General features: G+C 54.2%; 1 protein-coding gene across 14 annotated transcripts in view; it reads left to right on the top strand.

Moving 5' to 3' along the window:
* Positions 1-419: 419 nt before the first annotated feature.
* Positions 420-22,627, top strand: part of EP400 (E1A binding protein p400) — a 97,555-nt gene continuing 75,347 nt past the window's right edge. For 7 of the 14 annotated variants that reach the window (XM_045087649.1, XM_045087654.1, XM_045087661.1 and 4 more), the window contains exons 1-4: positions 420-550; positions 10,120-10,269; positions 13,341-14,695; positions 16,240-16,350. In XM_045087649.1, coding sequence (XP_044943584.1) covers positions 13,376-14,695; positions 16,240-16,350 — 1,431 coding nt within the window. In that variant the 5' untranslated portion in view covers positions 420-550; positions 10,120-10,269; positions 13,341-13,375. The remainder of the gene's footprint in view (positions 551-10,119; positions 10,270-13,340; positions 14,696-16,239; positions 16,351-22,627) is intronic. The other 7 variants (XM_045087655.1, XM_045087662.1, XM_045087663.1 and 4 more) reach the window with 3 other exon arrangements.

The following is a 22,627-nucleotide window of genomic DNA, read 5'->3' on the forward strand; positions in this document are numbered from 1 at the left end:
TCACAGCAGGGGGGGCCTTGAACGCGCAACCCGGAGACCCAGAACGCACAGCGCAGCGCGCGAGGCGGCCGGTGTCCGTGACTTTCCTTGTCCGACACGACTGGATCGCGATGTGCCCCGCATCCCGCCAACGCCCCTTTCCGAGCGCGCAACTGCGTGTTTCTGGTGCCTTCGCGGACTCGTGCGACCGTCGGCGCTACCTCATCTCCCAACATTTCCATCGACCGCCCAAGGAACGCCGGGGTCCGGCCGCCGGCCGTCCCCGCACCCCGCCCCGGCCAGGGCTAGCCCCGGTCCACCCGGCCGGACCCGCGCGCTCCTCGGCGAGGCCGGTCCGCCGTCGGCCCGTCGGCCCGCCCGTCGCCCGGCCGCTCTATCCCGCGGCGCGTCTCGACGCCTCCCGCCGCGGGACGTCACTTCCGGCTCCCCGTCGCGGGCGCGCCGCCGCTTCCTCCGCTCGCGGCCCCGGATGCGCCGAGCGCAGCGGCGCCGCCTCGACCCCCGCCCCCAGCCGTCGGCCGGACGCGGCAGGAGCGCGGCCCAGGCCCGGGTACGTGGGGCGCGGCGTGGCCGGGCGCGGCGGGGGCAGGGCCCGGAGCCGTTGGCCCGCGCCCCCAGCGCTTTCGGAGCCTTTCCCCGCCCGCGGGCTGTGCGGTGGGGCCGGGGCGGCGGCGGCGGCGGGGCCGGGAGTCGGGGCGGCGGGGCCGGGGACGGCGGGGCCCTGGCGCGGCGCGGAGACGCGGCCGGAGGACACGGGAGCGCCGGGCTGGGGGTGGCGCGGGCGCCGGGAGGCGGGGGCGGGCGGGGCGGGCGGGGGCGGCTCCCCCGCGGCGCCCGGCTCTGGGGTCGGCGCGGCCTGGGGTCGGCGCCGTCTGGGGTCGGCGCCGTCTGGGGTGCGCGGCCGCGCCGGGGGCAGCGCGGACATCGCCACGGCGGCCCTGCGGCGCGCGGCCCTCCCGGGTGCGGGCACCGGCGCGGAGGACCGTGCGGGTCCGCGCGCCGCACTCAGGCCGCGCTCACGCCGACGCCGACGCCGCTGCCGGTCCGCCCGCACCCCGGGCCGTTCCCCGCGGCTGCCCCTGCGCTCGGCGCCGCGGCCCTCGGGGAGACGGTGGCGCTGCCCCCGCCCTCGTCCGCGCTGGAGTCGCGCGTTTTCCGACGGGCCGTCGAGCTGCTGTTGGCGGGTGAAGCGGTTCCGGTGGCTGTTTTCGGGGACCGTGACCCCCGCGGGCGCCGGGATGGTGGCAGAGCCGAAGCCGCCGTCCTGCGCCCGGAGACGCGCCCGTCGGGGCTTCCGCGGCCGCTCACTCAGCCGCCGCGCTCGGACGGACGGACGGACGCCGGGACTTCCTGCGCCGTTCAAGCAGCGCGACCGCGACGAGCCGCGCTGTCCGCAGAGCGCTGGCGCCGGGGCTCGGCCGTCCTGGTCCCCGGGGTCGTCCGGGGACGCCCAGAGCCTCCGTCCAGCTCCTTCCGGCTCTCGGCTTCCTCTGCACCTCGGTCAGAAAAGGCATCATGGGTGCCCGGTCTGCGTTTCCTCCTCCCGTTTCTCTTGAACCGGGTCCTTCGGTCCCGCCGCGCCTCTAGCACCGCTCCTCGTGGGGCCCCACGCCCTGCTGTAGGCCTTTCCCCAGGCCGCCCACGGTCGGCTTGTGGCCCGGACGCCGCTCTGGTGGTTCTGCGCTGACCCTGCTGGTTGCTTCTCATCTCCGTCCCTGTACATCTTCTAATGCCGGGGGTCCCAGACCTGCTCTCCGCTGTGCACCGGGTGACCTCCCCCCGGGTCAGGTCCTGAATGTGTAGCCCCTGGCTGCATCTTCCTGCTCCGGGTTCCACACGTGCTTTCATTTGTGTGAGACCTGCCGCTCCTCCGCCCGTGCATTTCTCTTGGAGGCCGCCCATGCTCGTAGCTGCTCAGGTCGGAACTCTCCTGTAATCTCTGCTTCTCTTCCACACCCTAAATCGGAGCTGTCAACACTTTTACAGTCGAATCCAAACCTGGCTGCCCCTCATTGTCTTCCTGGCTTCGCCATTCTTCAGTCCCGTCGCCCCCCATCTCTTACCTGGGTTATTCCGGTGCCTCCCCCTGCTCTGCCTGCTCCCTTGAGCCGCTCTGCGCTCAAATCTCAGCACAGCAGCTGAAGGATGTTTAAAGACAGAAATCAGATTGTGCATGTCTTTTTTTTTTAAGATTATTTACTTATTTATTTGACAGAGATCACAAGTAGACAGAGAGGCAGGTGGGGGGAGACAGAGAGAGAGAGAGAGAGGAGGAAGCAGGCTCCCCGCAGAAAGCCTGACATGGTGCTCGATCTCAGGACCCCGAGATCATGATCTGAGCTGAAGGTAGAGGCTTTAACCCACTGAGCCACCCAGGTGCCACCCCCTTTTTTAAAATAAAAGTTTTTTTTTTTTTTTTTAAGATTTTATTTAGGGGCGCCTGGGTGGCTCGGTGGTTTAAGCCTCTGCCTTCGGCTCAGGTCGTGATCTCAGGGTCCTGGGATCGAGCCCCGCATCGGGCTCTCTGCTCAGCGGGGAGCCTGCTTCCTCCTCTCTCTGTGCCTGCCTCTCTGCCTACTTGTGATCTGTCAAATAAATAAAATCTTTTTTAAGATTTTTATTTATTTATTTATTTATTTGATAGAGATCCCAGGACCCTGAGATCACGACCTGAGCCGAAGGCAGAGGCTTAAACCACCGAGCCACCCAGGCGCCCCTCTGCCATTCCTTCTTGTGTGCCACCTACTACTTTGTGTGTTGTCTGACTGCCCCCCTTCTGGGGGCAGGGACTATGCCGCGTTCACTCTTGGATCCCTAGTGTTTCAGAATAATGCCTGATGCAGTCAGCCTTCAGTAAATACTTCCTGAGTAAATACAGTAACAGTCAAATTCTTCCCTAGAGCAGGTGGATTTGGTGGGAACCTTGGTGTACGGGGTAGCGAACGATTCTGGGAGATGCCGAGGGATGGAATTCACATGCTTCGAAGAGGGAAGCTGGCTCTTCCAAGAGGGACAGATGCATGCAGGGGGCAAGGCTGATGGGAAACGAATCATCTTCCATAGAGATGGAAGGGAGGCAGCTTGGAGGTGGGAGAGCGTGAGGCCATCCTAGGAAGGGGTCAGTCACCTGATCCTGCATTCAGTAGGAGGTTGGGTGTGGCATCTCCACAGGGACCATCTTTGGGGCCTGCCTTGAGGGCTGGCAGTGAATTCTCTGTCCCCCCGGCCCCCATTTTATGTCTCAGTGCTTCTCCTGCAGAGGACGGAAGCTCTCTTTTCTGTTAGACGTTTGTGGCTGCCCAGCTTGGGCTCTGGGGTCCAGCCCTGGAACCAGGTCTTGCTGTCCCCGAGGTTCTCCAGTCCCAGTGTGGAGGTGTTCTGCTTGGCTGATCTCCTTTCCTTGGAGCCTAGGACAGGCTGATGGTTGAGCCTCTTTACAGGTGAAAGACCAGCGTCTTCCTCAGGGAGCCTGGCTCTGTTCCTCCTCCACTGGGAGGGGAACCGTGTGCCCATTGCCTTCAGGAGTCCGGCCTGGCCCTCAGTGTTTTCTTCTGGACAGGGCCTCTGTCCTTTGGGCCTATATTCTCAGCCCCCCCCGCGGCGCCCCCCTCCCGTTCCTGCTGTATCTGTAGTCATTGGGAATTATTACTTTGTTTTGGTGCATTATTGTAGAAATAAACTTAAAAATGTGCTGAGTGAAGGGAAGGACTTTGCATAACCTCATGTTCCTATTTTACTTAGTTATTTTTTTTTTTTAAGTTTTCTGTCTTTTAATTTATTTTTAAAGATTTTATTTGTCCGAGAGAGAGCACAGCAGGCGGAGTGGCAGGCAGAGGGAGAAGCAGGCTCCCTGGGAGCCCGGTGTGGAACTCAATCCCAAGACCCTGGTATCATGACCTGAGCTGAAGGCAAACGCTTAACGACTGAGCCCCCCAGATGCGCCCCCCCACCCTTTTTAACACTTTGCACATCATAGTATTCACTTTTGTTGAAGTAGATTATATGAGAATTTTGATAGATGTGTAATTTCCACGACAGTCAGGATTCAGGGTAGTTTTGGGGGCACCTGGGTGGCTCAGTAGAGCGTCTGACTCTTGTTTTCAGATCAGGTCATAATCTTAGCATCATGAGATCAAGCCTTGTGTTGGGCTTCGCACGCTGTATGGAATCTGCCTGAGATCCTGTCTCCCCCAGTGCTCCTCTTCCTGCTGGTGTCCGCATATGTGTGCTTTCTCTCTCTAAAGTAAATAAATAAATCTAAAAAAACTCAAAAAACAGTTTCGTCACCCCAAGAATTCCCTAGCATTGCTGCTCTCCCGAGCTCCTCCTCCTCAGCAGCCGCTGATCTCTGTCACTGTGTTTTCTGTCCTTTCTGGGATGTCATTTTTTTTTTAAAGATTTTATTTATTTACTTGACAGAGATCACAGGTAGGCAGAGAGGCAGGCAGAGAGAGAGAGAGGAGGAAGCCGGCTCCCCCCCAAGCAGAGAGCCTGATGTGGGGCTCCATTCCAGGACCCCGGGACCATGACCCGATCCCAATGCAGAGGCTTTAACCCACTGAGCCACCCAGGTACCCCTCTGGGATGTCATTTAAAGGAACTCCGGGGTGAGCCTCTTGAGTCTGGCTTCTTTCTTTCCTTTTTTTTTTTTCCTTTAAAGATTTTGTTTATTTGGTAGAGACACAGTGAGAGAGGGACCACAAGCAGGGGCAGAGGGAGAGGGAGAAGCAGGCTTCCCGGTGAGCAGGGAGCCTGATGCGGGGCTTGATCCCAGGCCCCTGGGATCGTGATCTGAGCCGGAGGCAGATGCGTAACGACGGAGCCCCCAGGCGCCCCGATCTGGCTTCTCTCATTGAGCGTAGCGCATTTGAGGTTTACTAAGGTAACTGCTTGGACCAAGAGCTCGTGTCCTGCCGCTGGGTGGGCAGGACGTGTGGGTGCGCCCCACTTTGTCCAGTCCCCTGCTGTTGCTGGTCCCGTGACGGGAGCGCTGCCCGTGCGGCTCCTGTCTTGTGCTGTTCAGACGATACACAAGGGCCGCAACACGAGGGCTTCAGGAAGACAAGTTCCTCTTCGCTTTCTCCTGGCTCCTGCCCTCCTCTCCAGGGCCTGCTGGTTTGGTTCCATTCCTCCAGGTCGCTGTGCGTTAGAGCTGTGTTCTCCATGGCGGTGCTGTTTCTCACACGGGGCTGGAAATTGTTTTTTGGGGGGAGGGTGAAAAAAATCTTAGCTATGGCAGTGGTTTGTGGCCTCACAAAGAGTCACAGTGCATCCACAGATCTACGCTAGGGCTGTGGCATTAAAATTTCACAGCGTGTGGGGAGGGATTAGGAGAGAAAGGTGGAAGCAGGCCCCTCGAGGACTGTGGGTAAAACGTTGAGGAGCAGCAGCGAGTGGGACAGTCATTGGGGACTGCCGCTGTGTGGCTCGTGTCTGAGGAAGGACTTCCGTTTCTCTGGCCTCTTCCTCCCAAGCTGAGATCGATCCTGCCTCTGGGGAGCACGGGGCTCTCTGTCCCATCGGGTTAAGGACCTGCCCCCGCCGCCATGACCGCAAGCTCTTGGCATTGTGGCCTGTTAAGTTAGAAGGGGACACGGGGGCCTCAGTGGTTGCCGCACCGAGGTGTTGTGACATGGCATGTGGCACAGGGAAGCTTGCAGAGCTGTAAGACTCCGTGTGGCCCAGTTATGTCCCTTGGAATTTATATAGTTAAGGAGTGAGTGTGGCGCCTTGCTCATCTTCTCGGAGAGGGAGGAGTGATGTTTTGTCAGCGTGGGACTTGTTACGGCCTTGACTCCCGGAGCACCGTGGGCACTGCGTCCCAGGAGGACGTCTCTTTCCTGCGATGCTCACTGCGGCCTTGTTTCTGTCGTGGTCTGCCTTATCGCCCAGCCGGCTCTCTGTCTTTTAAGGTTTGGGGAAGCATTTCAAGGTAAGTGAAAGCAATCCTCTTAACACATTTGAGCTTCACTCCTTCTTTTTTTTCCTTCTCCCTCAGGCAGAGGCACTTCTGTGCTTTGGTGTTCGGCAGATTGCCTGGGGGTGCGGGCCCCCCTAGAAAGCGTCGGGGCACAGGCTGACCAGGGCGGGGCGCCTGGAGAGGGCGGAGAGCGGTCCCTGCGAAGGAAGGTCCGGAGGCGGCGGCAGTGCTTTCCCAGGCAAGGAGGGAGGTTTCATGGGGCTCGGCTCGGGTGTCGGGGAAGGTCCTCGTGTAGCCGGGGTGGGCCTCAGCGTGCATCCCAGCACTGGCACTGCCCAAGCTGCTTCCTCCCAGAACCGAAACATGGTGTCGGCCAGACCTCGCAGGCCTCAGACTCGACCTGGCCGACACCGAACGTGTTCCAGCCGCATGCAGGACGCCTCAGCAGTGTCCCTGCCCCGGTCTGGGTGGCCCGCCTGTGGCCATTTCCTGGGCCTGCTGGGCTTACCTGTTGGCTGGTTTTCCGGAGTGTGAGTTGGGTGTGCGGCAGCATGTGTGTGGAGAGCCCGAGCTGAGGGGAGAAGCTTTGCTTTAGTCTTACTGCCTCGACTTGTTTTTAGTCTCAACATTAACTTCAGGTTGAAGTTCCAAGAACGTTAAGTGACAGTATAACGGTCTTTTCAGAGATAGATGAGGTTGAAACCGCTGGAGCCACTGTCCTCAAATCCTGCAGCCGCCTTTCCCTGTGTCCTCTGCTGAGGCGAGGCTGCCTGCTTTGCTGCTTGTCATCATGCCTTGGCCCCGGTGACCCTAGGGTCCTCCGTTCTGCTAGGATGTCACTGCTTGTAGGCATTTCCGTAGGCAGAACGAGGAGATGTGTTTTTTTTCCCCCCAAAGATTTTTATTGATTTGACAGAGAAGTCACAAGTAGGCAAAAGTAGGCAGAGAGGCAGGCAGATGGAGAGGGAGAGCAGGCTCCCCGCTGAGCAGAGAGCTCGACGTGGGGCTCCATCCCAGGACCCCGGGATCATGACCCCAGCGGAAGGCAAAGGCTCAACCCACTGAGCCCCCCAGGCACCCCGAGGAGCTGTGTTTTAAGGGAAGAGCCCGAAAGCGCACACTGAGTGCTGGTTCTCCTCCAGCTGCATGGAGTCGGTCCCTTCCTGCCCTGTCCCACGGGTGACTCTGTTGTCTTGCCTAGAGTTTGAGGGTTTGCTTCTGCGCACGTTGGTTTTAGGCAGTTCTTTCTCCTTATCTATGTAGTTGTTTTTCGAATATGTGACTCTAACACGGTTCTGAAGCTCAGAGTGTTACAAGATGGTGTGCTCAGGAGTGCTACTGTCTTCCCTGCCCTGTCGGCTCGCACCGCCCTGAGGAGGTCATCGGTCTTGTGCGTTTCTTTCTTTCTTTTTTTTTTTTTTTTTAAAGATTTTTTTTATTTATTTGTCAGAGAGGGAGAGAGAGCGAGCACAGGCAGACAGAATGGCAGGCAGAGGCAGAGGGAGAAGCAGGCTCCCTGCCGAGCAAGGAGCCCGATGTGGGACTCGATCTCAGGACACTGGGATCATGACCCGAGCCGAAGGCAGCTGCCCAACCAACTGAGCCACCCAGGCGTCCCGGTCTCGTTCGTTTGTAACTCAGTCTTCGCGAGTTCCTTTTCTGCAGAGGAAACCGGTACTTGGGGGATGTCAGTGCTTGTAGACTGTTGCAGTGCATATAACTAGGAAATACATTTTTGAGAAAAAGTTATGTATATGCAGATATGTGGGTATATGCTTTCTTTGGTAGGAAAAAATGCAGGCACAACGTATCTCTGTGTATATCTGTCTTGTCCTCCTATGTAGGGGTGGTGTCCCACATACAGTCTTCTGCGCTTTATTTGACTTAATGGTGGAGTTCTGGAAGTCACTCTGCACGGAGTTCGCAGAGAGCTTTCTCCCCCGTTTCTGCAGCTCGTGGTGCTCCGCCAAGGGCTGCACCGGATGGAGTTGCCGGTCTCTGAAACGGGCCATGTAGTGTATTTCCAGCGCTGTGTTTGCAGAGAATGCGTAGTGACTGACTTGGTGTTTCCGTGTTTCTTTCCTGGAGGGGGCTGTTGGGGGAACTTGGGGGGGCACTAGCGGGTCCAGGGTGGGGAGGAGCACACTTGTGAGGTGCTCCCAGAGCCTTGGCGTGGTAGCGGGGGACAGCTCCCCCTGCGTTGCTGAGCGGCCCATGTCCCCACCACCTCACCAGCACTGTGTTGTTGGGCTGCTGAGTTGTTTGGTCTGGGACATGAGAAATGGCATTTCAGATTAGTTTTAATCCAATTCTTTTATTAGGAGAGATGATTTGCAAGTTAACGTGCTTGAAAAATTCAGCTTCAGGCCTTGGAGTCCGACTTTGTTTTACTGATTTTTGTAATAGGAAATGTCATTTCGTAAGGGCTGGGAGTAAGTGAGTGAGTCAAACATTAGCTCGTTCCTTGTGAGCAGCCTTGTAGAGATACTCGGTGTTTTGATGGATCACGAGGGCCAAGTCTAGGCTCTGACTTATGCATTTGGAGCCATGGACTGGTCTTTACTTTTATTTATTTTTTTAAAAGATTTTATTTATTAATTTGACAGAGCACAAGTAGACAGAACGGCAGAGGGAGACGGAGAGACGGGCTCTCTGCTGAGTAGGGAGTCTGATATGGGGCTCAGTCCCAGAACCCCGAGATCATGACCTGAGCCAAGTGCAGGTGCTTCACTGACTGAGCCAATGAGGCACCCCGTCCTTATTTTTAGCAAGCTGGACGTTCTCTGACCCCTCCGTGTGTGCAGTTGGGTGTTTGCTCACAGCTCGCAGCGGGCTCTTTGGCTCATGCTCTGTGTGCTGGACATAGAGGGTGTCACGGAGGGGCAGAAGTACTTCCTTGCAGTAACAGCTGTGCTGCCTGTGTGATGAGCGGTGCCTGGGCCCTGGCTTTGGCCTAGGGGGTGCACCGTGACCGTGGTGACAGTATTGCAGAGCTGCCTGAAGCAGGGGGTTGCCTGGCTGCTCTGGGAAAACGCGGGGACAGAGAAGGAGGTGAGTTTGGGAAGGGAGCCAGGCTCGTGGCCCGAGCTGCCTCCTTGTTCAAGGGGAGGTCCAGCGGCCCGGACTCTGGCGCTCCCACACGGGAGGCTGGGAGTGGAAGGTGGGCAGCGGGAGGAGTTCCAGGCTTCAGCAGGGGCCGGGAGCGGCTGCTGTAAGTCTGCAGTCTCTCGGACTCGGTCACTGGTTCTGGCCTGGGGGCCCCTGCCCTACACTGACAACAGGGCCCAGGCAGTGTTCCTTAGAGTGGCATTTTCCAGATGTTTGGTTGTGCCTGTTTATGTTGTTGTGGTCACCCTGACGGCCACAGCGGGCCGAGAGGGTGGGCCTGTGGCCAGCATCCTGCCAGCGGCACTGGTGAGTGCTGCGTGCAGTGACCGAGGGGGTCGCGCCCTGCTCCCCCCCACCCCCCGCAACTGCCTTGCCCTCGAGCTGCTGATTTCTGCCTTGTCCCAAGCAGCACCCCTGCGGGGCGGCGAGCTGAATGTGGCTCCCCGTCCTCCCGATGGACCTCCAAAGTAGAAACAGCTGCTACAAACAGAAGTTGTTTTGCCATTGGTGGTAGCTTTCCTCTCCATTGGGCTAACCATGGCACATTTTTGGGGAATGCTGCTTTAGATAAGTAGTGTCTTGGGGCGCCTGGGTGGCTCAGTGGGTTAAAGCCTCTACCTTCAGCTCAGGTCATGATCTCAGGGTCCTGGGATCGAGTCCCGCATCGGGCTCTCTGCTCAGCAGGGAGCCTGCTTCCCTCTCTCTCTGCCTGCCTCTCTGCCTACTTGTGATCTCTGTCTGTCAAATAAATAAAATCTTTAAAAAAAAAATAAAATGAAACTTAACTAAAAAAAAGATAAGTACTGTGTTTATATCTATGTCGAATGCACTTGTTTTTCTAACTTGGCTATAAGATTAATGAGGTCAGGATCCATTTTTTTACAAGGGTGAGGTATAGTTTCTATGTAGCAAAGTTCAGGCTTTAGTGTGTGGCTCCGTGATGTTGGACAAACACTTGTAACCATCCTCCTGAACCGGCTGGAGAAGCGGGTGCGCACCCTCAGATTCCCTCCTGCTCCTCTCGGGTCTGCCCCTCGCCCACCCTCAGCCCTCGGGATCTGTCTGATCTTTGTCCCTGTCGCCTGTTGCAGAATATCATGTCGCGTCCGTGACTGGCGCTGCGTGACCCTTGGGTCTGTCTCTGCCCCTGGCATCTCAAGACTCGTCGTGGTGTGGGTCTGTCGGTTCTGTCCTTACATCGCCGAGGCTGCTCCGGTGTTGTGTCCCGTCGCCGGGTGAAGGTCAGTATTCAGTTTTCATGTTTCACCGGGCAGCTCTTGAATGCACATCATTAACGCAGCAGAGGTTATGTCCCATAATTGGTATCCTGCTTTTTCCACTTAATTTGTCTGTACGTGTTTCATTTTTATTAGAGTCTCTGTCTAGAACCTGGACACTGGGTGTTTCTGGTTACTTTCACTCTGCAATGCACATTTTTATGCACAATTTAAAAAAATACGTGAGTGAATTTCCTCAGGAGAGATTTCCAGAGAGAGTAGGAGTAGGTCAAAGGTCATGGGTGAGATGGGGTCACGTCTGCTTTTCCAGCCCTGTTGCCCACCCCGCCAGGCATGTTCCGGGCTCTGAGCCCTTGGAGATCTCTGCTCCGTGTCCCCGTCTGCCTCCCACACCCCCTTAGCGGGGTTGGCAGGATGCCAGCTGCGTGATGCAGTGTCTTGGCAAAGCGGGTCTGGGAGAGTCTCACTCAGTCTGTGTGGCGCTTGTTAGCGGTGAGGTTGGACGCTTTCCTTCACGCTGGTTCAGTAGATGCTTTCTTCCCGGGAAACTGTCTCTCACTTCGCTTTTCTGTGGGACTGCGGTGATGCTCAGCCTGCGTGTGCGCGTGCTCGCCCTGTCCCGACCGCCCCACATGCTCCTGAGCTTGATGAGTTACTGTCAGGTCTTAAACATTGTTAAATTTTGCGTGTCTTCAAATCCATCTGTCTTCTCAGATACAACTTTACTGTTTTAAGTTTAGTTTGAATTCCCTTCAGAGCTTTAGTAAGTATTCATTTTTGTATTCTTTACCTATTTCTGTTTTGTCATTTCTATAATTGCTATAAAGCTTGGATGTCACCTTGTAAGATGCTGCTTTATTTTGGTGAATGATTTGTGGTGGGAATTTAAATAGGATTTTCACTCTGTCAGTGGTTGTGCCATATTTATCCCAAGTCTTACCTTCTCCTGATCTTGTGAATTGTTTTAAATGGGAGAGCTGGTTTCTGGCCTTCGCTCTCTCTCCTTGCTCACCTTTGATGTTCTGGGAATGTATCCAGAGGAAATAACCCGAAATGTGCCCTCACGTGTCTGTCTGTCATGTGCATTCTGTTTCTGTGCCAGTTCCACACACTTCTCCTCACGGCGCTTGTGCACAAGACGCAGGAACAGAGACGTGTTTTTTTTTTATTAAAGATTTTATTTATTTATTTGACAGAGATCACAGGTCGGCAGAGAGGCAGGCAGAGAGAGAGAGGAGGAAGCAGGCTCCCTGCTGAGCAGAGAGCCCGATGTGGGACTCGATCCCAGGACCCTGAGATCATGACCTGAGCCGAAGGCAGCAGCTCAACCCACTGAGCCACCCAGGCGCCCCAGAAACGTTTTTGAAGGCAGCGGGCAGGCGTGCCTGGGCCTGAGCCACCCACCGCGGGGAGCTGCTCAGGGCGGCCGTTCCTCCCAACTTCCTGCTGTGATGTGTGTGCTGTAGCTTCCCTGGGATCTTGGGACTCTGTCTTCAGGGCCAAAAGCCCCTTTCCTGCTGCTTAACTAGGCACTGATTTTTGTGTTTCCCCAGGCTTTACTGGGGAAGCTACATTCTATAGCTTCTGGTTCCGTGTATCCATCTAGTTCAGCCAGGGGCCCGGGTGTCTGTCCATGTGTTTATGTATTTTTGCATTGTAATGTTGGTAACTTCTGGTTTCTGATTTTTTTTTTTTTTTAAGATTTTATCCATTTATTTGACAGAGATTACAAGTAGGCAGAGAGGCAGGCAGAGAGAGAGAGGAGGAAGCAGGCTCCCCAAGGAGCAGAGAGCCCGATGTGGGGCTCGATTCCAGGACCCTGGGATCATGACCTGAGCTGAAGACAGAGGCCTAACCCACTGAGCCACCCAGGCGCCCCTGGTTTCTGATGTTTTTAACCCCTGATTCTGTGAGATAGATCGGTCCTGATGCCCCGAGGATGACAGGGCCGGCCCTCTTGCTTGTTTTGGGGGCAGGGTGGGAGGAACACCAAGACATGGGGAGCTAGGTGTGTCAGAATTGACTTGAGAATTTCCAATGGTGGATATTTCTGTCCCTTTGATCCTGCCTCAGTGGGGGGCAGACAGCCAGAGGGGGCTGTAGGGGACATCGTGTCCCCAGTGGGTCATCTCCTTCACAGACATTGAGATTCTAGCTAGGTCTGACCTGGGAATGTTCTAGGGTCAGAACTGGCTTCCTGCTGCTTAGCCCTGTTCTCAGGGCTGACCCCCAGTGCATGTCTTCCACTCCCCAGCACTTGTGTAGTCCTCTGCACAAAGCAGTGTTTGGGCTAGGAGCCTCTGGAAGCTATGGTACCCGCTCAGGGAGTTTGCAGACCTCGGAGGGAGCCTCTCCGAGAGCATGAGCCCAAGTCCTGGCCGTGTTTCTTCTCTCTCTCTGAAGTCAAGGTGCCTTCCCGTTTGGTTCTGGCTCCTACTGTGGGTTTAGGTGAGGCTTTGGTGCCCAGGCCGGGCCCTTTCCCTCAGGAGCTTAGGGTCTGACACGCACTGCTTTCTCTGTGTTTTCAGTTGCTGTAGCCCCGGGCTCGGTGGGGTGTTCTGCCCTGGTGATGGGGTGATGGCAGCATGCAGCCTGGCTTGTGTTGGGCAGCAGTCACTGACTGCCTCCTGGGCGGCGAACAGGGTGCTGTCCCTTCCCCGGGGCAGACAGGCAGACAGCCCCACTGCCCGTGGGAATGGAGAGGGACCACTAGGCTGGGGGAAGGCTTCTGGGAAGAAACATGCCAGTCATGAGTGCCAGTGCTGAGTTCAGGTTGTACTTGGCCTTGAGCTAGCAATGCTGGTTACCTTCCACAGTAGCTGGCTGGGATGACCCACCTCCGGGTCCCAGCAGTGACCTGGAAGGACCTGTCCCTCATCGGTGTCGAGGGGCATCATCTCCAGTGCTGTCTCTTCCATGGCTCGATGAGAATTCACAGGACTCATGGGCGTCAGGCGCCGGCCGGCACGGACCTTCACGCTCTCCCCAGGGCTGCTGAATGAATCTCGCGCCAAGTGCTGATCGGATGCTTACGTTTGTCTTCCAGTAACTTGATTTTAACTTTGATTTTTCAGGAGAACATTAAGTTGGATTAAAGAGAGGGGCGATAATGCACCATGGCAGCGGCCCGCAGAGTGTCCAGCACCAGCTGCAGCGGTCCAGGGCCTTCGCCCCCAGCGAAGGCGAGGAACAGCAGGCCCACCCAAACCCGCCCCAGTCCCCTGCCACGCCCTTCGCGCCTTCGGCCAGCCCGTCCGCACCGCAGTCTCCCGGGTACCAGGTCCAGCAGCTGATGAATAGGAGCCCCGTGACGGGACAGAACGTGAACATCGCCCTGCAGAGTGTCGGCCCGGTGGCGGCAGGAAGCCCGCAGGTCACGCTCGCTCCGCTGCCGCTCCCCAGCCCTGCTTCTCCAGGCTTCCAGTTTGGCCCCCAGCAGAGGCGCTTTGAGCATGGGTCTCCGTCGTACATCCAGGTCACCTCACCACTGTCCCAGCAGGTGCAGACTCAGAGTCCCACCCAGCCCAGTGCCGGGCCGGGGCCGGGCCTGCAGAGCGTGCGGGCCGGCACCCCTGGCCCTGGTCTGGGCCTCTGCAGCAGCAGTCCTACCGGGGGCTTCGTGGACGCCAGCGTGTTAGTGAGGCAGATGAGCTTGAGCCCATCTAGTAGTGGGCACTTTGTGTTTCAGGAGAGCCCCGGCCTCGCCCAGATGGCCCCGGGCACCCAGGTGCAGCTGCAGCACGCGGGGGCTCCCATCGCGGTCCGAGAGCGGAGACTGTCGCAGCCCCACACGCAGTCCGGGGGCACCGTCCACCACCTGGGGCCCCAGAGCCCCGCGGCCGCGGGTGCGGCCGGCCTGCAGCCCCTGGCCAGCCCTGGCCACATCGCCACAGCGAGCTTGCCGCCCCAGATCAGCAGTCTCATCCAGGGCCAGCTGGTCCAGCAGCAGCAGGTGCTGCAGGGGCCGCCGCTGACCAGACCCCTGCTCCCCGGGGTCGGGCTTGGGGGGGCTTCGGCCTTCGGGATGACCTCCCCGCCGCCCCCCACCAGCCCCTCCAGGACTGCAGTGCCCCCGGGCCTCTCCAGCCTTCCTCTCACCTCTGCGGGGAGTGCAGGCGTGAGGAAGGCCCCCAAGAAGTTGGAGGAGATCCCCCCGGCCTCTCAGGAGCTGGCCCAGATGAGGAAGCAGTGCCTGGACTACCACTACCGGGAAATGGAGGCGCTGAAGGAGGCCTTCAAGGAGTACCTGATCGAGTTGTTCTTCTTGCAACACCTTCAAGGGAACATGATGGACTTCTTGGCTTTCAAGAAGAAGCATTATGCCCCGTTGCAAGCTTATCTTAGGCAGAATGATTTGGACCTGGAGGAGGAGGAGGAGGAGGAGGAGGAGGAGGAGGAGGAAGAAAAGTCTGAGGTTATCAACGATGAGGTGAGAAACAGCAGTTTCATAATGAGAGGACCGTGCTTTGCAGATTTGATTCTAGGCAACTGTAAATGAGACCTAACCTACGAGGCTGAGGTGCTTCTAGGACGTGGTTTCATAAGGTTTTGATCCAGGAGTGAAATTGAAGACGTGTTTTGCTCTTTTCTGGCCTGGAGGGGAGGAGCTGCTCTGGATGTTGGGAGGAAGATGCAGGACAGCTGTGTGAGCAGTGCTGGGCCAGGCCCGAGCATCCAGAACAAGGTCGTCCGGTGTCCTGAGGCTGGTCCAGCACGACCCGGCCCTGCCCCGTGGTCAGCTGGGGCGGGGGGTCTCCTCTAGCACTGAGGCTTGAGGTGCAGACCCCTTCTGGCTGCTTGTGTGGATTTCGCATTTCACTGCCACTGGTTCACTGTTAAAAACACTGCAGATGTGGTTTTTAAGCAGGCATTTCAGTCCCTAGCTTTTTACCATATATCAGTCATGATTCCACATCACGAGGTACGTCTGTGTGGTGTTTTCTTGATGAAAATACAGTTGTTGTGGCAAAAACTCTGAGAATTTTTCAATTTTTAGATGTAGTCTCTGGTTTGAGGTATTTTAAACTCACATGTACAAATACCTACTGAGTGATATTTGACATAGGATCTTTTTTAGATAGTGACATTTTGGGGTGTCTGGAATGGGTGCTTTATACACCCCCGGGTGGGGTTTTTCAGTACCATAGGGATTCCCGAGGTCCTTCCACTTGTATTTCCTGAAAAAGGAGCGAATCAAACCAGGGCTATAGTGAGGGATGCTGTAGCGCACTGTATTTTGTGCCTTTGTGTTGTGTAGTGTACAGTATGTTGGTGCAGCTCATTTTGTTTTACGATACAGCTAAAGTAATTTGACTCTGTCAGCTCTTCTCCTGCAAAGAAATCAGCCTTTGCTGAGCAAAAGCTGGTCTCTTTGCTCTGCCGTCCTCATTGAGATTTATGGACATATCTGTGTGGCTTTGCCATTTTGTGTTTTCTTTAACACCCTTTCCAGAAAGGATCATTTTTATTTTTCAAAAGGTTTATATTATTTTGAGGGTTACACCTCTGTTGCCACGAAATTGTGAAATTTCGTTTTCTCTCTGTTTGTGCACACTGTTTTCTGGAGGCTCAGCCCCTCCTCGGTGCTGACGAGGAGACCTGAGTTCCCTTTTTTGCACCTTCCTGCGCAGAGAGACCCACACGCGGCGGGCAGGGGGGTGGCTGCCACGCCGATGGCGTGTGTGGGCGTGAGAGCCTTGCTGCTCAGAGGCTGCCTGCCGTCGTCTTGATTGTAGTGGGAAGTCGCAGAACCTGAGCTCAAGTTGGAGTTCCCACGTGATGCGCCCTGGAGTGAGGTCATTAGGTTGTAAATCCACCGTAAGTCAGTTCGGTGTCCTTTTACAGGATTTCATGCAAAAGCGTTCCATTTTTATACACCAGACATCACTGAGCTATCAGCAGTAAAATTCTGACAAAGTTTTGAGCAGTCTTAAAAATTATGTTGCCTTTTTTTCTCAAAATATTTTCTCTCAGGTAAAGGTTGTGACAGGAAAGGATGGGCAGACTGGTACTCCCGTTGCTATAGCAACCCAGCTTCCGCCAAATGTTTCTGCTGCTTTTTCATCCCAGCAGCAACCGCTTCAGGTACTTTTCGATGGTTCTCAAATGTAGCCTCATCCCAAACTTTCCTTCATCCAGATATTTTAACCTTCAATTTTACTATTTGCTCTCCGGCATTTTTTTCCAGAGCCCATTCCTTATTTTTAAAAAATTTAAAAGACTTCCTGCATATGAAATGATAAAGTTAAGTTGCATGAGTCAATGACAACACGGATCTTAATGCATTCTTATTTTTTCTGTGTTGAGTGTGACGTGGTCGTAGCCTTCGCATGCATGTCACCTACTACAGTCCTGTTGAATGTGTGCTCAGGGCTCCTTGTGTGCTGTGTTTTACATGTTGGTTCTTTCCTGTGTCTTCTCTCTGTATCTTTAAGAACAGTGCAAAACAGAACAAGAAAAAAAAGATTTAAGCAGCTGGTAACTTGATATTTTCCGCAGCTGGAAGAAACGCTGAAGTCAGGACCGTAGGCCCCCCGGGTGTCCACTGAGTACAGACTGAGTAACACTAATTGTTTGGAAACAGAATTGTTCAGTGTTATGTCAGTGATGCCAAGACCCTGGAAGGACAGGTCACGGTCTCTCAGGAGGGAATGGATGGGTCTGGCTTCGGAGACTAGTTTCATCTCGTGGTGATACCTTTTTTTTTTTCAATGTTTTTATTTTTAGTTTTGCTGTAATTTCTAACACATGTGAAAGTTGCAAAACCAGTTTTCCGAAGAACTCCTTTGTGCTCTTACCCGGGTTACCGCATGTGTCCGTTTTGCCAGCCTCTTTTGTTTTCACTCTGGTGCACGTGTAGACACACGTGTCTCCACCGAATCGGCGACAGGCTGTTGCGGATCCCACGTCACGCACTTTTAAGCCTGATGCCCCGTGTGCCTTAGGTGAGAATGTTCTCTTACCTGACGCGGTCCGGGTCACACCAGGACCACGACTAAGCCAAAGCTCATATGTGGTTTTTGTGTCTTGACCTGTTGGTGTCCTTGACAGAGTGGACCCTTACACAGGGCAGGGGCACTGTCCCCGCACAGTGCAACGCCACATACGACTCTTGACTCCCCAAAAACTGAACAGCTGTTAGCCTGCTGTTGACTGGAAGCCTTACAGATAACATAGTTGATTAGCATGTATTTTGTCTGTTAATTTGTTTTATATATTGTATTCTTCTTGTAAAGTAAGCTGGCGAGAAGGAAATCACAAGGAAGAAGAGAAAATACACTTACTGTTGTGTATAGGAAAAAATCTGCGTGTGAGTGGACCTGTGCAGTTCAAACCCGGCTTGTTCAAGGCTTGGCCCTGGTGGTTTTACCCTAGGCTGGGGTCGCCTGTTGGGCGTTGGGTGTAGTTGTCATGCCTCCTCGGTCGTCTTTTTCTTTTTTTTTTTTTTTTAAGATTTTATTTATTTATGTGACAGGCAGAGATTACAAGTAGGCAGAGAGGCAGGCAGGGAGAGAGGGGGAAGCAGGCTCTCCACGGAGCAGCGAGCCCAACTCGAGGCTTGATCCCAGGACCCTGGGATCATGACCTCAGCCAAAAGCAGAGGATTAACCCACTGAGCCACCCAGGCGCCCCCTCCTTGGTCTTCTTTAATCCAGCCTGGCTCCTCAGTCTTTCATGACTTTTACATTTTTGAGTTGAGGCTACTTGTTTGGTAGAATCTTTGATACTGGATTGCCTGCTGCTCCCTTGTGTCTGACTTGGGCCATGTATCTTTGAGAGGAAAACCCAGAAGTGACGCTGTGTGCAGCTCGTGCTCCCGTGTTAGGAGGCCGTGAGGTCAGCAATCTTAGGACTGGTGACTTGCACTCTGACCGCTCGGTGGGGCTGGTGTCGGTCAGGCTTTTGCAATCGAAGGTTCTTAGTTTTTCTTTGGTAAATGATAAATAATCTGGGGAAGATACTTTGAGACTCAGTTAAATATCCTGTATCTCATTAAACTTTCAGCCACTAATTCTGCCATCTGGCGAGAATCCGTTTTCACCTTCAGGATTGCAGAATGGATTTTCTAGCTCCGTTGTCCCTAATGCATCGATCGGTCGGCACTCTGCTGTGAACGGTGCGCTTTCCTTTTTCTTCCGTTTACATGTTCATGTGTGGATTTTTATTTCAGTCATTAGGTTATGTCACTAATAGTATTTATTTATTTAGACTTACTGAATTCGGTAAAACTCACTCTTTTTTTGTTTGTGGTTCTGTTGAGTTGTGCCAAACCCACAGAGTTGTGTAGCCACCGTGGTGGTCCAGAAGCAGAGCTCCATCACCCTCCCAGAATCTGTGCCCCCTGCCTCTGTGATTTTGCCTTTTCCAGAATGAACGAAACCTCGATGGAGTCAGACTGCCCGTGTCTTCTGTCGCTGAGTGGCCACGCTGTGCCATTTACCAGTCGTCTGTGTCTGGGGACAGGGGTGTCCCCGCTTTGTCTCGTCACGCACCTGTTGAAGGGCAGTTGGATTGTTTACTTAGGAGTAAAGCTGCCTCGGTGTTCACAGAGAGTTTTGTGTGTGTGAACCTAGGCCTTTGTTTCATTCAGATTCAGACTTGGCAGCAGATTGTGGGCCTGTATAGGTTCGAGTTTTCTTTTCTTTTCTTATTTATTTATTTATTTATCTATCTATTTGACATGGAGATCCCAAGTAGGCAGAGAGGCAGGCAGAGAGAGAGGAGGAAGCAGGCTCCCCGCTGAGCAGAGAGCCCGATGCGGGACTCGATCCCAGGACCCTGAGATCATGACCCGAGCCGAAGGCCGAGGCTTAACCCACTGAGCCACCCAGGTGCCCCCGAGTTTTCTAAAAAACTGCAAAGACTCCCTGGCTGTGCCCTTCTGCGCTCTGCTGCCCCCAGCGGCGGGGAGGCCCTGGTGCGTCCTGCCTGCTCCTCTCCGGTCGTGGCCCCAGCCTGCAGGGTTGTCGGTGAGTCGTCCTGGGGAAGGTCGGACTCCTGCGTGTCGCTGTTCGATTTGAGAATTCTTTGTGTGATGTGAATGCAGGTTCCCTGTCAGATAGAGATTTGCAGATGTTTTTCTGCCATTCTGAAGCTTATCTTTCTCTCTGTTTTACTGTTTTCCAGAGCAGAAGTTTTAGGTTTTGATGCAGTCTGTTTTATCATTTTGTTGGTTTTATAGATTATGCTTTTGTCATCCTTAGAACTCCTGGCTCAGCCTGAGGTCACAGAACCCTGTATTTTTTCCTGGAAGTTGTATGGTTCTGAGTTTCACACTTATGTCCACGATCCCCTTTGAGGCAGGTTCTGTATTACGTGAAAGATCGCTCTTCTGCTTGTTGATTTCCGCTTGGTCCAGCGATGTGTCTTGACAAGACCGCTCTGTTTCCGTACGCTGACCTTGCCTCGCTGCTGAAAATGAGCGGGTTCCTGGCTTGTGGGTCTCTTTCTAGACTCTCCGGGATTCCCTTCATCTTTGTGTCTTGCTAATGCCACATGGTCTGGGCCACGGTAGCTTTGTAGTAAGTCTTGAAATCAGTGTGAGTCCAACGTTTTTCTTTTCTTCTTCTTCTTCTTCTTTTTAAATGATTTTGGTCACTCTAGTTCCTTTCTATTTTCATAGAGATTTTAGAATCTGCTCTGTGGATATCTGCAGAATTTGGATTTGGATTATGTTGAATCTGTTGACCACTGTGGGAAGGAGTGATACCTTGACAGTACTGAGTCTTCCCGTCCAGGAATATGCCATATCTCGCCCTTTGTTTTGGTCATTTTTGATTTGTTTCATCAGCGTTTTATGTAGTTTTCAGCATGCCCCTTCTGTACATATTTTGTTAGATTTATACTCAGGTGTTTCCAGTGTTTCTGTGGTATTGTATGTGGTTGTTAAAAAAAATTGAGACGTTCACTGCAGATGTGTAGGAATGCGGGTGATTATTTGAACCTGTACTGTAGCCTTGCTAAACTTGTCTGTCAGTTTTAGGAGCTTTGTTGTAGATTCCCTGGGATTTTCTACATAGGGAAAGCCAAGAAAAGCAAGATTTTTTTTTTTTTTCCTGTTTATGTGCCTTTTATGTGTTTTTATTTTTTTGTCTTATTGTCCTGGCGAGGACTTCCAGATTTGCTCAGCGGAGTGGTCCATCAGGCTTTTGCAGTGAATAAGAATACTTATTCTTACCTTCTTCCTGATGTTTTGGGGAAAATATTTAGTGTTTTGCCATCAGGTGTGATAGGAGCTGTAGATTCTGTGGATGTCCATTACCAGGTGAAGGAGATTTCTTTATTTCTAGTATTGATCACGAATGGATATTGAATTTTGTCAAGTGGTATTCTTAGATCTATTTGCATGATCATGTGGTTTTTTTTCTTCCTGGGTCTGTAAAGAAAGTGAGTTCGATCACATTGAGGTGTGATTCATTGGCGGGGAAGGCACAGATCTGTGTTTCGGCTTGTGGGGTTTGTCAGCTGCTGGTCTAACCACTCCGCTCAGGTCTCTGTGCCCTCTGTCATCTGCTGCCCAGGGCCCTTCTGTTACTGTGTGTTTTGACCTGATGGAGCCCTTCATGCTCGGCCTCCTGCACGGTTGACGTGTCCTGGTCACTCTCTGAGCCCTTCCTTGCTGGCACACACTAAGGTTCATCTTGTGTTTTCTTTCCTCTGGCCTAGAATCAGTCCTTTCTGCAAGGGGCCATCCACTTTGGTGGGGAGGCGTAATTTGAACCTGATATTTAGGTGCTTCTCGTGATGAGTTTGAGTGACTGAAGCTAAGACCTGTGGCATTTGAGATTGTGAGAACCTGAATAAGCCGGGCGTCTTTCTTGTTAATGCTTCGTGGAGTGTCACACGTTACTGTGTTTCTAGAGCACATCCGTAAGTATTTGCCTAAGGACAGTGGGACAGCGGAAGGCAGGAGGTACCTGTCAGGTTATGAAACGTGTGGCCTCCATGGTGACACAGGTTAAACCGCTGTGACCTGACGTCATGCTCACCAGATCACCAGAAATTAAACCGGACAGAATCTGCTGTTGTGGGTCAGTGGGATTCTCATCTACTTTTGACGAGAGGGTAGCACGGATGTTTGGAAACATTTTGCCTGACCTGGAAGAGGTGAGCACAGGCAGACCATATGTCCTAGAAGTGTGCTGTAAGACATTCTTGAGGGTGTCTGCCAGAATCCAGGTGTAACGGTGTTCCTAGTGGCCCTGGTTGTAAGAGCGTCCAGCTGGTGAGAGCCGAGTGTCCGCTGGCAGGGAGGACAGGTCAGCGGGTCGCGCGCGTTTGTACAGAGCAACGTCAGTGGGAGCCGTCAGTAGGGAAGGAGGTGGTGCCTCAGTGCTGACGCGCGTGGCTGCCTGTGCGGCTTGGCCACACCGTGTGGAGCAGAAAGGGGTGGGGGGAGGGTCTGGGAAGCAGAGGCAGAGGACATGGTGTGAGGAGCTGAGTGTGTAGGTCAGCACAGTGCGGACGCTCACGCGCCGGGCTCTGTGAGGCACGAGCCTGAGCAGCACAAGCGTTGCTCTGATTGTATTTTTATTGTGTTCAACGATTTGAGAGCGAGAGTACTAGTGGGAGGGCCAGGGGAGAGAGAACCTCCAGCAGACTCCCCGCTGAGCGTGGAGCCTGACTTAGGCTCCATCCCAGGAGAGAGTGGGCGCGGTAGAAAGAGAGGGGGAAGCAGGCTCCCGATCCCAGGACCCCAGGGTCATGACCTGAGCCAAAGGCAGCCGCTTAATGACAGAGCCACCCTGGTGTCCCCTTGTTATTTAGATTTTAAACAGCCGTCCTCACTGGAGATGGTTTCTCTGTCCTTACCGTGCTAGAGGAGACGGAAAGGGTAGCTCTGTGACCTTACCCCACTATTGCTAGCTTTTGTTTTTTTTTAAAGATTTTATTTATTTGAGAGAGAGAGAGAGAAGTAGCAGTGGAGAAGGTCAGAGGGAGACGCAGGCTGTCATCTGAGCAGAGAGCCGGACGTGGGCTGTGACCCCAGCACCCTGAGATCATGGCCTGAGCCGAAGGCAGAGGCTTCGCCGAGCTACCAGACGCCCCTGCTGCTGCTGTCTTGCTCCTACATGTGTGTCCTTGTTTTATGTGGATAGTTCCAAGCTTGAGGGTGTAGACTGGGTGGAGGTCGGCAGCTTGGTTTGTGGTAACAGGCGTGCAGTCAGGGCCAGGGCCTTCTCTGCGTGTGCTGGCCTCAGTTTCCCTGCCCGGTGAGCCAGGGAGAGCGCCGGTGGAACCTCGAGCTGAGATGCGGTGAGGCCTGCGCACCAGAGCTCTCCCCGCCTGCGCGTCCTGTCCCCGCTCCGACTGCTCGCCCCGACTTGCCGACCACAGGCCCAGTTAGTTCATAGTTGGGTTT

This window comes from Mustela putorius, unplaced genomic scaffold (assembly GCF_011764305.1).
Source record: "Mustela putorius furo isolate JIRA1106 unplaced genomic scaffold, ASM1176430v1.1 tig00001433_pilon_pilon_pilon, whole genome shotgun sequence".
Classification (NCBI taxonomy): domain Eukaryota; kingdom Metazoa; phylum Chordata; class Mammalia; order Carnivora; family Mustelidae; genus Mustela; species Mustela putorius.